Raw genomic sequence first — 16,414 nt, forward strand, 5'->3', positions numbered from 1 at the left:
TCGCTAATGATGCTGTATGGCGGCTCATTTTTTGTGGGACAAGATTACGTTTTCAGCAGTACCATGGTTATTTATATCCGTATTTTTGATCACGTGTTATTCCACTTTTTGTTCGGCGGTATTATAATAAAGCGTTGGTTTTTTTTTGTTTGTTTTTTTACAGTGTTCACTGAAGGGGTTAACTAGCGGGACAGTTTTATAGGTCGGGTCATTACGGACGCGGCGATACTAAATATGTGTACTTTTATTGTGTCTTTTTTTTTTAAGATAAAGAAATGTATTTATGGGAACAATTTTTTTATTTTTTTTTTACATATGTGAATATTTTTTTTTTTATCTTTACAACATTGCCCCAGGAGGGGGCATCATGTTATAGGGTCAGATCGTTGATCTGATACTTTGCAGTGCACTGTGTCAGATCAGCGATAGTATAGGGACCACAGGGGCAGTCAGTTTGGGACAGTCCACGTTGAGTGGGGGCGCCATTTGCGCAGGTTCTCTCTAGGGTGCCAACCTCCACGATAGGTAGGGTATAGGAGAGTAGGTATATTGTTAGTGTACAACAGGGTCCCTGTTCCTCTTGGGGTTCTCTTTCCTATGTATTGATGGGTGGTGTCGCTTACTAATGTATCCCCTTTCGCATTCTCCTCCTTGTCTTACATCATCAATATCTTGGAATACTATACCTGTTACATCTTGAAAAGCTCTCTCCCATTGTTTAGTTTTCTTCTGTTTTTTTGTTTTTTCCAGTTGCGTATTTATAAGTCAGTTCACAAGTCTAGCCTGCTGATACTAATTTTGGTGCATGGAAAATGTGCGGAGGAAACACTGAATCATACCTACTGGGTTGATATGACAGTATGAATCATGATTATCTGTCTTATCTATGTGCTGTGCCCTTTTCACATGTCTGTTATGGTTATTCAGATATAGTTTCCTTTTAATGGGTACAGCACCCTATTGTTCACATACTCAATTGAGTTTGACACATACTAGGTACTACGCTATGTTGAGTCTCCGATGCATATTATGCAGAATTCATTATCCGGAACGGCGCTTGGTTCTCTGCTTGGCTGGACGCTTGCGTTCCATCCAAGCGGCATCCTTGCGTTCCACAATCCGGGCATGTGCCGCATGACACCGGAAGTACGCGCCAGACACCGGAAGCGCGTCACACGCTGGGGGCGGAGCCTTGTGAACGTACCTCCGAGACAGTCTTTAAAAACCACAGAGGTGGGGAAGCCGGTAAGCGGCTAATACAGGCTATAATACTCTCCTGATGAGTCTATTAGGATGAAACGCGTCGGGAGACACTGGGTCTATACGGAGGCTTGATCGTCACTCCACAGCTCTTGGGGAATCTAGTGACATGGGTGAGATCTTTCCATGTAAATGGTTGTAAAAATGACACAAATCCACACATGCCAGTGGTTTTAAAAAAATGTTTGGTATATAACAGTTTATTTCCACGCAATATGACCATAAGGGACGCTCATGATATACTTGATGAGGCAGCATGATCCCATTGTGTATGGATTCATCTTGGTGGTTTATTCTTATTACTTAAGCCTCTGGCATGCTATCATATATAATGCATTAGGCTGCCAGCTGTTTTTTTGCATAGGTCACAGACAGTGACAACCCAGCAACGTCAGTATTTTTTAAATAGTTTTTTTTTCTTTCCCATTTTTTGTGTTGGTGTAGGGTTCACCATGGCACATAGGTGTTTTTTCCTTTTGTGTATTGTATAGGTTTTATATTATCGAGTAAAAGTTAAGTTTTATATCCAATTGCTATTTTCTACTTGATTCTGGTTGGATTTTCTACCCTGCTATAATATACGTATGTGGAGTCGGGAAGGAATTTTTTCCCCAATGTGGAGCTTACTGTTTGCCACATGGTTTGTTTTGCCTTCCACTGGATCAACATGTTAGGGCATGTTAGGTTAGGCTATGGGTTGAACTAGATGGACTTAAAGTCTTCCTTCAACTTTAAAAACTATGTTACCTCCGGTCACTGGTGTCAGCTTATGGGACTACTGCTCCCATCGTCTGACACCTACAACCGCTAATTATAGTGACAGCAGGAGCGGCGGATGGGAGTTTTCATCAGCCGCTCCTGCGCTAAAAATAATAAAAAAAAAAAAACGGCATGGGTTCCCCCCTATTTGTGATGACCAGCCAGACAAAACTCACTGCTTGGGGTGCAACCCCCAGCTGTCAGCTTCAGCAAGGCTAGTTATCAAGAATAGAGGGGTCCTCACACTTTTTTAAAAATTATTTAAATAAATAATTTTAAAAAAACGGCGTGGTGTCCCCCCCATTTTAGACAACCAGCCTTGCTAAAGCTCACAGCTTGGGGCTGGTAAGGGGCCATTGATATAGTCCCCCCACAGCCTAAAAATAGCAGCCCGCAGCTGCCCAGAAAAGGAACATCTATTATGCGCCAATTCTGGCGCTTTGCCCGGCTCTTCCCACTTGCCCTGTAGCGTGGCAAGCGGGGTAATGAGGGGTTAATGTCACCTTTCTATTGAAAGGTGACATTAAGCCGGCTTAGTAATGGACAGGCGTCAATAAGACACCTATCCATTAAGAATAGACACAGTTTTAACATTTTATTATTCTGCCATTCCAAAGCGAAGTCCTCGAACTTCTGAAATAAAAATAAAATAAACCAACACAAAAACTCCCTGATCCGTTGTAGTATAGATATAACGAGTGTCCCACGCAGTATCTGGGGAAGATAAAGCTTACAACTGGGAGCGCTGCTAATGCGACCGCTCCCGGCTGTAAGCGACTATGGAATGAATGAGAAGGAGCGGGCGCAGGCTCAGTAACTAGCGGTGACGTCACTGAGCCTGCGCTCCCTCACAGCCTGACCGGAGGTAACCTCTGGACCATGGGAAAATGCCCGGGAAGAGGATACCGCAGGTAATGTATCTATTCATTCTACCAATCTATCTATCTGTTCATTCTATCTACAGGAAGCTTGTTTTTTTTCTCTGTGTGCACTCACCTTTCTTGGCATGCACAGAGAACAAAAATGCATGAAAAAAACGCACTAAAAACGTGGCAAAACGCACCAAAACCTGCGGTTTTGGCGCAGCTTCTTTCCTGCCAAGATGATCAGATTTTGCTGCAGGAACAAACGCAGCCAAATTGCCCTGTGTGAACTTACCCTAAGCGTCGCAGTGGAGATGCATGAGCTTACTGTATTTTGGATTTTGGCACAGGATAGGATGGAGCACGACATAGCGATGCGCCCTTTGTGTTCCCCACGTCATGCACTGCACCCTCAAATTCTATACTACACATACTGTATCCAGTTTGAAGTTTTTCTTTCAAAGGAATCTGTCAGCAGATTTTTGCCACTTCATCTGAGAGCAGGCTTATGTAAGAAAAGAGACCTTGAATCAAGTGATGTATGTCTAAGGCCGGGTTCACACTGCGTTAGCAGCAGCCCGTTCAGCACATACGCTAACGGGCTGCTGTAACGCAAGTGCCGACGTTTACATTGCGCTAGCGCAGATAGAACATCTGCTAGCTCTATCTGCGCTAGCAGTGACGGACCCGGAAATGCTGCAGCCCGCATCTCAGGGTCCGTCACTCAATGCCGTCACATCGCTAGCGCACGCCCATTGTGGGCATGCGCTAGCAATGCGTCCGACATTGCAGTCTATGGCGGCGTTAACGGACTACGTTACACCGCATTATGCCACGGTGTAACGTAGTCCGTTAAACGTACCACCATAATGCAATGTGAACCAAGCCTTATATAGCAAATCACAGTCGCTGAGGGTTTTCTCTTCATTGAAGTTGAGGGTACTGTTATTTTATTCCATTTCTATCAGGTCCATTTAAATGCTTCACACCTTTTTACTGTTACATGAAATACATTTTCCTGGAAGTCATGACTATTACAATGGGTCAGATGACCACTTTCTATGTTTGGATTCTTGCACTTACCGCCACAGCTCCCAACATGGCAGCTATGAGCCCCATAGCCATACTAAGCGTTTGAGACGCCACTGTACCCACATCCGAGGTGGCAAGGTTTTTACAGGCCCTCTCCAGAGTCATCAGAATAAACTCCACTACCTGTACACAGACAGACACATTACATTTAAATAACAGAAATTTTGCATTTAGAGAAACTGTATCTTCTGAATCATTTCTCACCTGCTTGATGTCAGTAAAAATGGAGTCAGAGATCCTCTCACACAGCACTGACAAAACCTGAAGAAGCTGAAGCGGTTTCTCCCTAGACTGACAGCGGAGTGTAAGCTTACGTTCTATATCTATCAGACTGTCCTCTGGACTAGGACTGAGGTCTAGTCCTTCTCCTGTGGTAATGGTTGTCAGACTCTAAGAAGAATTAGGAGAGAAAGAAGAAGAGCGGGGAAGAGTATAGCTGATTGTCAAAAATAAAAATCTTATGTCGTTTCCCTTTCTCAACAGTTTTTGTAGATGTGTTGCATAGAGTTACCTTAAGACAGTAGAGAAAAAAATCCGCTGCTAGCCCGGTGTGAGGATTAATGGAGAGTAAATCTACTAAACACTGCAACTTCCACTGCTCTGCAGTCACCCTCTCATACAGGGCATCATCATCATCACTGCAAAAGTAAGGCAAAAAAAGAACTGGTCGCATAATATGGTGTCCTGCCGCTTCAGACATTTCACTTTAAAATGGAAAAAGACAGAATTCTAGAAATGGCACTTTCTGACAATACTGTACATACTTGTGAGGAATTATGACATTGATCACTATGGGTCTGACGCGCTAAGAAGGTCTTAATGACGGTACCCCTGGAGTAAGATGCACCTGAGTCACTGACAAGCACACCACTAAATGAATTCGATGCATCTTACAAGTAGTGGGCACCTAGCCAGAAACGTTACTCCCCATTGGGCGCCAAAGGACATTTCTGGCGTAATTTACACCACTAAAAAGGTGTACATTTTGATAACTTTACCAGGTCATACCCAGTCTTGTCTAGTCTCTGCTTACAATAGTAAACAAGCCAAGATTACAATAAAAATGCCAAAAGTAGAATTTTTTGGTGAAACTTCAAGATGTGATATTTTAAGGCGTTTTACTTGAGAATTTTGGAGTAATCACCTTGATGAATCAGGCCTTATGCATCATGAGTGTTCCTAAAAGTGTAAACCCCAAGACAATCATTATCTGATGCTGATAGAAATCAATGGGTAATTATAATCTATGAGATGTTATTAGCAGGTTATGGATGATTTCTTGACACAGAGTGGCTGATGCTTTAATGGAGTGGTCATCTACATATTATCTTACGAAGGGTAACAGGAGTAACCAGGAGCACACCTCTCACCTCTGGTCCTCCCGCACAATGATCATTGCTCCTCCTTGACTTCCACACTTGATATGACTATAGTAAGGTAAGGATTGCAAAGACGATTCCATGCCACACAGTTCTGCCAGTGCAGACACGGCTGCTTCTCTGTCCGACTTCTCTAGAACCCAGAGAAGGATATCCTGGCATGGGGCGCTGTTGAGAATGATGACTGATGGGTTAACATGGCATTAACTTATATTTTATATACATTTTAAGATCGTTACAACCTCACTGCTGGTAAACTTTGATTACTATATATTGGTATTTATACTGATTAATATTAAAGGAGTGTTTCACATGCATGATCACAGCCATAATTATAAAATACTGTTTCCTGTAACTACTTTCTTATTATTAGGTGGTGTTGAACATTTCCTTTTGGATCTTCCTAGGAGACTTAGTATTTTGGGTTCAGTTTTTAGAGACAACTTGAACTCCATAAGGGCCGTGCCAAATTTTGTCTTAATGTTCATATATCCTTTCATGTCTTTTCATCATCACATCCAGGAGTCATAATTTTTTTAAATGTTTGATTGTATGCAGGATGAGTTGTATTTGCCAGTGGCGCCATTTTGGGGTATATACAACCTAATGCCTAACTTTTATTGGAAGAAATAGAAAAAAAACCAAACAGGGATTCTGCTGTTGCTTTTTGAAGTTTTAAGTTTTACATTTGTCCTTTGTTGCACAAATAAGGCAATATCTTTATTCTGTGGATCAGCTCAATAATGGCATTACCACATTTATATAGTTTTATCACTTTTGTACAATAAAAAAAATGTTTTGTGTCGCCAAACTATGAGAATCATACCAAACATGGTGCATTCATGTTCAATGGTCACCTTTTCAGGGACTTAAGAATTTTACATCACTTTTCATTCCAATTTTTGGGTAGAAGAGATAAAATAGAAAACAGCAATTCTGACCTTTTTATACATTCACAGCATGAAATAAATATCTTATGTTTTTTTATTTCTTTGTACTCAGAAGAACTAAAAGGCTTTCTTGTGCAAGAGTTGAAAAGGGGTTGTTTCTTCCAAAATGAGCTGTGGTTTTTATTAACCCCCTAGTGACGGAGCCAAATTTTTGAAATCCGACCAGTGTCAGTTTATGTGGTAATAACTCTGGAACGCTTCAACAAATCCAGTGATTTTGAGACTTTTTTCGTGACACATTATACTTTATGAAACTGGTAAATTTAAGTCGATATGTTTTGTGTCTATTTATAAAAAATATCAGAAATTTGAGAAAAATGTTAAAAATGTTTGCAATTTTCAAATTTTGAATCCAGATAGTCATGATACACAACAACATTAATAAATAATATTTCCCATATGTCTGCTTTACATCAGCACCATTTGTAAAATGTTCTTATATTTTGTTAGCATTTTAGGAGGTTTAAAAATGTAGCAGTAATTTTTCATTGTTTCAAGGAAATTCACAAAATTTATTTTTTAGGGACCTATCCATGTTTGAAGTGACTTTAGGGGTTTCATATATTGAGAAATCCCCAAAAGTTATACTATTTTAAAAACAGCACCCCCTGACATATTGAAAACTGCTGTCAGGTAGTTTATTGACCGTTCAGGTGCTTTTCAGGAATTAACGCAAAGCGGCATGACAGCAATGAAAATGTGTATTTTTACCACCGAAATGCCGCTAACTTCTGAACAGATTACAACAGCCGTCAGACTCTAAGGCCGCTATTTGGCCGTGAATTGCCATCGCAAACATCAGGACCACACAATCATGATCTGAGGGCACCAATTGGGATAAAGAGGAGGCTTCCACACTGTTAACCATTTATATGATATACTCACTATTGACAGCAGCATCTAAGGGGTTAAACAGATTTGGACGGTGCAAACACTGATCATGGCTAATGCAGCAATGCAGCAAGTTGTCAGCTATAGTGTTCAGCCGACAGCTGCTGGATTGTCACCTGTATGGGGATGCTGTTCTCTTATATTTCAGGACAGTTAAAAGACGTATTGGCTGTCATTAAGGGGTTAATACCATTCTGCAGTTCATACAACATCATGGACATTGTGTGTGTGCTGGGATGAACAAATTTGGAAATTAAGTAGTAGATTTGTTTTGCCTTCACTGTGCAAGGCAAATAATTATAATTTTATTGTAATACAAGAGATGTGTCTTTTTTATGATTCCTCAACTTTTTATTTTAAAAAAAATTGATTTTTGCAGTTTCTGTAAAAACCCTTCCCCATTTAGTTCATTTGGGAACACAATACGATGATTAAAAGACCTCCCACTTGGAGACTTGACACAAAGTTAAAAAAAAAACATCCATATTTATAGGTACACCTTGATGTGCTTGGACGGCTTTTGCGCTCTTTGCTCAAAAAGCCCTAACTACTTTACGAACTAGGAATCATCTTACCCACAGACAGAAGGGCTGTCATCAGAAAATTTGCATCAGAGTCTCCATCCCCATTAATCACAGTGTACTGAAATATAGTGTATGTATATATAAGGCTATACCATCTTCTCAGATTCTAAGTACCTCAGTTTAGTGCCAAAAGAAAGAACAAAAAAAATCCAGGAACAAACATGACCAGAAACAAGCGAAAACACACTCAAAGATAAACAGAAGATAAACAGAAGAACTTACCCCTGGAAAAGAAGGGGAAAAAATGAGCTTGGATGAAACAGACAAAGTCCAATGAAATAGCTAATGGTCCTAAAGTGTCCACCAGAAGAAGAGCGAGGTTGGGATACCAGGTGAAGGAGGACAAATTTGTAGCAATGCAGATGATTAAGATAACATAGAGTGCTCTCAGTGGGAGAAACAAAATAGGAATCTTGTGGGAGATTAAATGAAAATCTCAAAATTAGAGATTAACATAAAAAAGATGAAGCAGAGCAAATTCATTGTGAGTGAGAGTCAACACTTAAAGACACCAGGGTCCCAGGATCGCGCAATCTTATTAAAGGAAATCATATGTATGGAATGCAAAGTATCCCCTCTTTGCGAAAATGACACTAATGGGATATCATGTGGAAGAACTCTGGAAAGCGTAAACTCTCCTGAAGCTAGTAAACAATGGGAAAGGAAAAAATGTTGTAGTTTTTAAGAACCCTGTAGAGAGTTAAGGTACCGTCACACTTAGCGACGCTGCAGCGATACCAACAACGATACGGATCGCTGCAGCGTCGCTGTTTGGTCGCTGGAGAGCTGTCACACAGACCGCTCCCCAGCGACCAACGATGCCGGTAACCAGGGTAAACATCGGGTAACTAAGCGCAGGGCCGCGCTTAGTAACCCGATGTTTATCCTGGTTACCATCCTAAAAGTAAAAAAAAACAAACACTACATACTTACCTACAGCCGTCTGTCCTCCAGCGCTGTGCTCTGCTCTCCTCCTGTACTGGCTGTGAGCACAGCGGCCGGAAAGCAGAGCGGTGACGTCACCGCTCTGCTTTCCGGCTGACCGACGCTCACAGCCAGTACAGGAGGAGTGCAGAGCACAGCGCTGGAGGACAGACGGCTGTAGGTAAGTATGTAGTGTTTGTTTTTTTTTACTTTTAGGATGGTAACCAGGGTAAACATCGGGTTATTAAGCGCGGCCCTGCGCTTAGTTACCCGATGTTTACCCTGGTTACCAGTGAAGACATCGCTGAATCGGTGTCACACACGCCGATTCAGCGATGTCTGCGGGGAGTCCAGCGACGAAATAAAGTTCTGGACTTTCTTCCCCGACCAGCGATATCACAGCAGGGGCCTGATCGCTGCTGCCTGTCACACTGGACGATATCGCTAGCGAGGACGCTGCAACGTCACGGATCGCTAGCGATATCGTCTAGTGTGACGGTACCTTTAGAGAATGGACAGAGAGCATAGGCTCACAGATGCATTTAAATTAATATCTGATGGCCCCCAGGCGGTCCCCTACAAGAGCTGGATGCGAAATCTGCAGATGCGTAGATGAACTAACTCACACTGTTTAGGTCTGAAACTGATCGGTGTCATATCTCAAAGACTAGGAAGATACCAATGTGTGGCTTCATGCAAGCTCTGTAATTGCCAAAGCTCACATTTCGCTTAAGGGTGCAACACCAACAATGCCTTCTTGCCTTCAGTTGTAAAGATTTCCCCACAACATCCCTGGAAATGTGATTCACGTAAAAGATCTCTAGAATCTATTTGAGACAATGACTTCCGGGAGTTGGAAAAGGAGTCTTGGGAGAATAATCTGATTGTACAAATCCAGACCCTAAAGGTACCGTCACACTCAGCAACTTTGCAAAGAGAACGACAACGATCCGTGACGTTGCAGCGTCCTGGATAGCGATCTCGTTGTGTTTGACATGCAGCAGCGATCTGGATCCCGCTGTGCCATCGCTGGTCGGAGCTAGAAGTCCAGAACTTTATTTCGTCGCCAGGTCGGCGTGTATCGTCATGTTTGACATCAAAAGCAAGACACCAGCAACGAGCATAGGGCCCCTGGAAGTGTGTCGGATCGGTACACTCCGGCTGTTTGACATGGAGCTAACAACCAGCGAGAACGAGAAGTGAGTCGCCGTTACGTCACTGGATCGCTCCTGCATCATTCTGGAGTTGTTGTGTTTGACGTCTCTACAGCGACCTAAACAGCGACGCTCCAGCGATCTAGTTTAGGTCGGATCGTTGTCTATATCGCTGCAGCGTCGCTGAGTGTGACGGTACCTTAAAAGATAGAGAACCTGCATAAAGATAGGTGGGATAACTCTGTTTTATCTTGGAAAGCAACCAGACTCACAAGTCACGTACATATGCAAACCTATACTCTTAGATGAGAAGAGACATTTCCCATAAGGACAAGAAGATCTGAATTAGTTAAAACCTCAAGTTCTCATGCAAAAATAGCTTTGAAGATGGAGGGTCTTTAGGTCTTAGCTCAAGCAAGCCAAGATGTTTTAAGTTTAATAAACGGTTCTCCTAGAAAAAGAAAGAGAAGCCTGTTTCCCTGCATAGGTAAGTGATCAAAATCCCTAACTATAAGAAAATATATATGCTGCCGCCTATGTCGGTGAATATGATCTCCTGCTAGTCTGGGGTGATGTTCCATATTGACTAGATGAGCTCATGCATGGCCAAGGCCAGCTAACATTATTCACTGACTCAGTGTATGAGTTAAAAGAGTCCAAGGAGATTTCTGACTGAACAAGAAAGAAAGGCAATCTCATCCAGTAGTAGGTCTAGCTGGAGAGATGGTGGGATGTTAGATCATGCACTCTTGGTGGTGGGAAAAAAAGGATGTAAACCTGACTGAAAGCAGTATCACACAGCAAGCAAAAAACAATAGGTTGCAAGCCTGTCAGACACAGGGGGTAAGGGAAAGGAAGATGATCTCAGCTTATAAACTCTCCTACACATGAAGACAGGAATACACTAGACCTCGTCTTTTAACAGCTCTGCTCAGTGAAAGATCTTGCCAACTCAACTCTCCTACTTTCTGACCACAACCTTTTTTCTTTCTCTGTCAAGAACTGTCGTCCCTCTTAAGTAATTCACACTTACAGAATTCTACATGTCATCAATACCCAGCAACTTAAAAATAAATTGCATTCATCGTTGGCCCCCAATCTCCTGATGTGTCCCAAATCAGCTTTAAACGATAATAAAACACTGGAGCGTGCCCTTGATGAGGCTAGACCCCCTACACATAGAACAACTAGCACAGATGGTGGCAACTCTCAAACAAGCTGCAAACAAGGTTTCACCAGCGGTGCTTCAAATGTGCCAATCATCTGTGGAGTAAGTCTTTTTAGCAGAATATTTCATCCAGTATAAGGTGACCTTAGGGCTGGAGACAGCCACATCGGCTTTAGTATACAGCCAGAAGAGTATGAAGGCAGCAGAAAAGGAACAGGAATACAGCAGTGAAAAAAGAAGTGAGCAGGCCAGGAGGAGGGATGGGGTTTACAGGCCGTCAAAGGCACCTCACAGAAAATAAAAAGTAGTATTTCCCAGAATAATATCCTCAGTATACATGGGAAAAAAAATAAAAAAGTGGAGCAAGTTCCTTTCTAGAGAGGGCAGGTGTGTTCCCTACCATACTCACCTCTCCTGTGTCATCAAGTGCATGTGGAGTCACAGCCTCGCACAAAAGTGGGGACACCAGCACTATGTGGTGGCAGCAGTCATAGAAGGCAGGCCAACAGTGATCGAGTGACAACCCCAGAAAAGCACCACTAGTGTGGATTTTACTCTGTAGCCCAATAAACTAAAGCCTAAATGGTGGGGACATCCACTCCAAACGAAGTAATAGAGACAAAGAAAAAATAAATAAAACAAAATGCAGCCGATCTAATACAGGTTGTGTCCCTAGGCTAAAACTGAGCTGCCTAATGTCTGAGGTTTGGGTACAGCCAACACTCTTTCCGCTTAAAGGTACCGTCACATTTAGCGACGCTGCAGCGATCTAGACAACGATGCTGATCGCTGCAGCCTTGCTGTGTGGTCGCTGGAGAGCTGTCACACAGACAGCTCTCCAGCGACCAACGATGCCGAAGTCCCCGGGTAACCAGGGTAAACATCGGGTTACTAAGCGCAGGGCCGCGCTTAGTAACCCGATGTTTACCCTGGTTACCAGCGTAAATGTAAAAAAAAAAAAAAAAAAAAACACTACATACTTACATTCCGGTGTCTGTCGCGTCCCCCGGCGTTCTGCTTCCCTGCACTGTGTAAGCGCTGGCTGGCCGTAAAGCAGAGCACAGCGGTGACGTCACTGCTTTGCTTTAAAGTTCTGGCCTTTCTGCTCCGACCAATGATGTCCCAGCAGGATCCAGATCGCTGCTGCATGTCAAACACAACGATATCACTATCCAGGACGCTGCAACGTCACGGATCGCTAGCGATATCGTTGTTAAGTTGTTCAGTGTGAAGGTACCTTAAGTGTCAAGCCTCCTATTGTCAGGGCCTAGAACCACTGTACTGAGCCCCCATAGCAATATTAACATTTATTTTTACAATATATACTTTTACACTCCTTAATCGCCTAGGTAATACAATGCACTCGCTATGTAGTGCTGTATATTATACTGCCTGTCAGGGGGCTTATAGAGAGAGTATGAACCATGGCAGACCAGAGGCCAGCATTAGGCCTTCGGCTGCAATAGCAACCATCGGCTCTCAGCGATCACGCTGCAGGAATCCGATGGAGTGATTTTTCCTAGTAAATCTCCTTACATTCTATGGCTGCTATTCAATATAAGAGCCTATCGTAACCATTGCAAACACAAAGAGTTCACTCCCTGCTGCTATGTGCGTTTGCTGGCAGTTAAGAATAAGTAGAGCCAGACCGAAGAGTAGCCACTTCACAATTCCAGGGTGAAGGTAGACTGCCTTTTCACCTCCTAGTGGAAACTGTCACTCTGACAATATGTGCTTAACACCGATTTAACAAAATATATCTGGCAGAGTTTTATATGAAAATGGTTTTAGATTCTTTGGATAGCCTTGCCTTCTCTATGATTTAATGAGTATTTGTGTTTGCTATAAAAACCTATCTATAGCAGAAGCTAAAAAGCCAAGGAGGTAATTCCAGTGCCGCACACTTTCCAATGGCGGTGAGCTTGGCAGATGACGTTCAGACCTTATATACTGGCCGAAATTAGTGCATTTTCAGTAGGTATCCTGCACATGTCCTATTCCAATGTACAGCACATGTGCACGTATGTTGAGTTAAAGTTATCTGCCCGGCTCACCTCCAATGCAAAAATGAACATAGTCAAACAATTGTGTTGAATCATATCTATACACACACAAAAAGACAGCTCAGCTAAATTTTCAATATATTTATATTACAGCTTGCAAAAAACATCTTGACAGTTCAATTGATTGTGCCTTTTGTGTCTTACCGTATATGGGATGCGTTCTGTCTGGCGAAACAGTAGAAGGAGAAGATGACCAAGAGGATTTGTCTGCTGTATTTCAATATGGCAGCTGTGGGATTATTACCCACTACAAAAACCTGCAGACCATACCAAAGACATTTAAAAACTTGGCCGACCTCCTTATTATGCATTTACTATACTGTACACTAAAAGAGTAAATACATTTGAAGAAAGGACTTATGCGTGAGTAAAGTGTGCTTTTCTGCAATATTCATAGAGCCTTCACCCTCTCCCCAGGTCTTATTTAATTGTTGGGTCATAAGCGCCTGATACTGTAAGTCAATACATGGATAACATCAGCTTTTAAGTCAATATAGAGAGCTCCTGCCCTGATCTGCCAAATCACCATTTACATTAATATATACAATAAAGAACAAAATACACCTTAAACAGAGACGGCACATCCAACACATGTAAAGTGAAACAAAAGGTTTATTGAAAAGTATAAATATTCACAGAAACAGCAGACTCAGTCAAAATCATTTAAAGAGAATCTGCTAAAGCTACTGCATCTGAGAGCAGCAGGATGAGCAGCAGACTAAAAGTATATAATAATGACTACTGCTCACCTTAACAATGTCCTCAATACACTGTGACAGAACAGATTCAGACAGCAGAGTCTCTCCAGGGGCTGGACACTTCTCTGAAATTACATTTAAAAGGCAAGGCAAATCAAAACAAATTCCATTCCTCACTTAAACCAATCATCTGTTTTAGTCAACCCCTTTCCATATGATAAATTAGGGCCCTTGGGTATAATAGAGACACACTACTTGGGACCACTGTACATTATCAAGAATACAGAGGAGATGAAAAGCCCTCCATGTACAGTGGGTACGGAAAGTAATCAGACCCCTTTACATTTTTCACTCTGTTTCATTGTAGTCATTTGGTAGATTCAAAAAAGTTAATTTTTTACATTAATGTACACTCTGCACTCCATCTTGACTGAAAAAAAAACCCAGAAATATAGTAATTTTTGCAAATGTATTAAAAAAGAAAAACTGAAATATCACATGGTCATAAGTATTCAGACCCTTTGCTCAGTATTGAGTAGAAGCACCCTTTTGAGCTAGTACAGCCATGAGTCTTCTTGGAATGATGCAACAAATTTCTCACACCTGGATTTAGGGATCCTCTGCCATTCTTCCTATAAGATCCTCCCCAGTTCCGTCAGGTTGGATGGTGAACGTTGGTGGACAGCCATTTTCAGGTCTCCCCAGAGATGCTCAATTGGGTATAGGACAAGGCTCTGGCTGGGCCAGTCTAGTATGGTCACAGAGTTGTTCTGAAGCCACTCCTTGATTATTTTTGGCTGTGTACTTAGGGTCATTGTCTTGTTGGAAGGTGAACCTTCGGCCAAGTCTGAGGTCCAGAGCACTCTGGAAGAGGTTTTCATCCATAATATCACTTCACTTGGCCGCATTCATGTTTTCTTCAATGACAACCAGTCATCCTGTCCCTGCAGCTGAAAAACACCCCCACAGCATGATGCTGCCACCACCGTGTTTCACTGTTGGGATTGTATTGGGCAGGTGATGAGCAGTGCCTGGTTTTCTCCACACATACCACTTAGAAATTATCACAAAAAAAGTCTATCTTCATCTCATCAGACCAGAGAATCTTATTTCTCATAGTCTGGGAGTCCATCATGTGTTTTTTAGCAAACTCTGTGCAGGCTTTCATATGTCTCGCAATGAGGAGAGGCTTCCATAGGGCCACTCTGCCTTAAAGGCCCTACTGGTGGAGGGCTGCAGTGATAGTTGACCTTGTGGAACTTTCTCCCATCTCCCTACTGCATCTCTGGAGCTCAGCCATAGTGATCTTGGGGTTTTTCTTTACTTCTCTCACAAAGGCTCTTCTCCAACGATTGCTCAGTTTGGCTGGAGGGCCAGGTCCAGGAAGACTTCCGGTGGTCCCAAACTTCTTCCATTTAAGGATTATAAAGGCCACTGTGCTCTTAGGAACCTTGAGTACTGCAGAAATTATTATTATTATTTATTTATATAGCACCATTGATTCCATGGTGCTCTACATGAGAAGGGGTTACATACAAGTTACAGATATCACTTACAGTAAACAAACTAACAATGACAGACTGATACAGAGGGGCGAGGACCCTGCCCTTGCGGGCTTACATTCTACAGGAATATGGGAAAGGAGACAGTAGGTTGAGGGTTGCAGGAGCTCCGGTGTTGGTGAGGGGGTAGCTTCGGTAGTGATAAGGAGGCAGCGGGGTCAGTGCAGGCTGTAGGCTTTCCTGAAGAGATGGGTTTTCATGTTCCGTCTGAAGGATCCGAATGTGGTTGATAGTCGGACGTGTTGGGGCAAAGAATTCCAGAGGATGGGGGATATTCGGGAGAAGTCTTGGAGGCGGTTGGGTGAGGAGCGAATAAGTGTGGAGGAGAGAAAGAGGTCTTGGGAGGACTGGAGATTACGTGAGGGAAGATATCGGGAGATTAGTTCAGAGATATATGGAGGAGACAGGTTATGGATGGCTTTGTAGGTCAGTATTAGTAATTTGAACTGGACACGCTGGGGAGCCAGTGAAGAGATTTGCAGAAGGGGGAAGCAGAGGAGTAACGAGGAGAGAGATTAATTAGTCGGGCAGCAGAGTTAAGGATGGACTGGAGAGGTGCAAGGGTGTTAGCAGGGAGGACGCAGAAAAGGATGTTGCAGTCGTCAAGGCGGGAGATGATGAGGGCATGCAAAAGCATTTTAGTAGATTGACGGTTGAGGAAAGGATGGATTCTGGGGGTTTTTTTTAGCTGGAGGCGACAGGAGGTGGAAAGAGCTTGGATGTGAGGTTTGAAGGACAGGGCAGAGTCGATGGTTACTCCGAGGCAGCGGACTTTCGGTACGGGGGAAAGCATGATTTCATTGATTGCGATAGATAGGTCAGGTAAGGAAGATCTATGAGATGGAGGAAAGATAATTAGCTCAGATTTGTCCACATTGAGTTTGAGGAAGCGAGAGGAGATGAAGGAGGATATGGCTGATAGACACTCCGGGATTCTGGACAGCAGAGCGGTGACGTCTGGGCCAGAGAGGTAGATCTGAGTGTCATCAGCATAGAGGTGGTGCTGGAATCCATGGGACTTAATGAGTTGTCCAAGGCCAAGTGTATAGATTGAGAAGAGTAGGAGT

General features: G+C 42.8%; 1 protein-coding gene across 3 annotated transcripts in view; it reads right to left on the minus strand.

Annotated features, from left to right (window-relative positions):
• The window catches only part of TANGO6 (transport and golgi organization 6 homolog), a 113,423-nt gene that overhangs the window by 68,478 nt on the left and 28,531 nt on the right, over positions 1-16,414 (minus strand). For all 3 annotated transcript variants that reach the window (XM_069756760.1, XM_069756761.1, XM_069756762.1), the window contains 6 exons: positions 13,837-13,910; positions 13,232-13,344; positions 5,345-5,521; positions 4,486-4,612; positions 4,179-4,364; positions 3,966-4,097 (listed from right to left, as the gene is read on the minus strand). In XM_069756760.1, the coding sequence (XP_069612861.1) occupies positions 3,966-4,097; positions 4,179-4,364; positions 4,486-4,612; positions 5,345-5,521; positions 13,232-13,344; positions 13,837-13,910 (809 nt within the window). The remainder of the gene's footprint in view (positions 1-3,965; positions 4,098-4,178; positions 4,365-4,485; positions 4,613-5,344; positions 5,522-13,231; positions 13,345-13,836; positions 13,911-16,414) is intronic.

The sequence above is a fragment of the Ranitomeya imitator genome, chromosome 3 (genome assembly GCF_032444005.1).
Source record: "Ranitomeya imitator isolate aRanImi1 chromosome 3, aRanImi1.pri, whole genome shotgun sequence".
NCBI classification, from domain to species: Eukaryota; Metazoa; Chordata; class Amphibia; order Anura; family Dendrobatidae; genus Ranitomeya; species Ranitomeya imitator.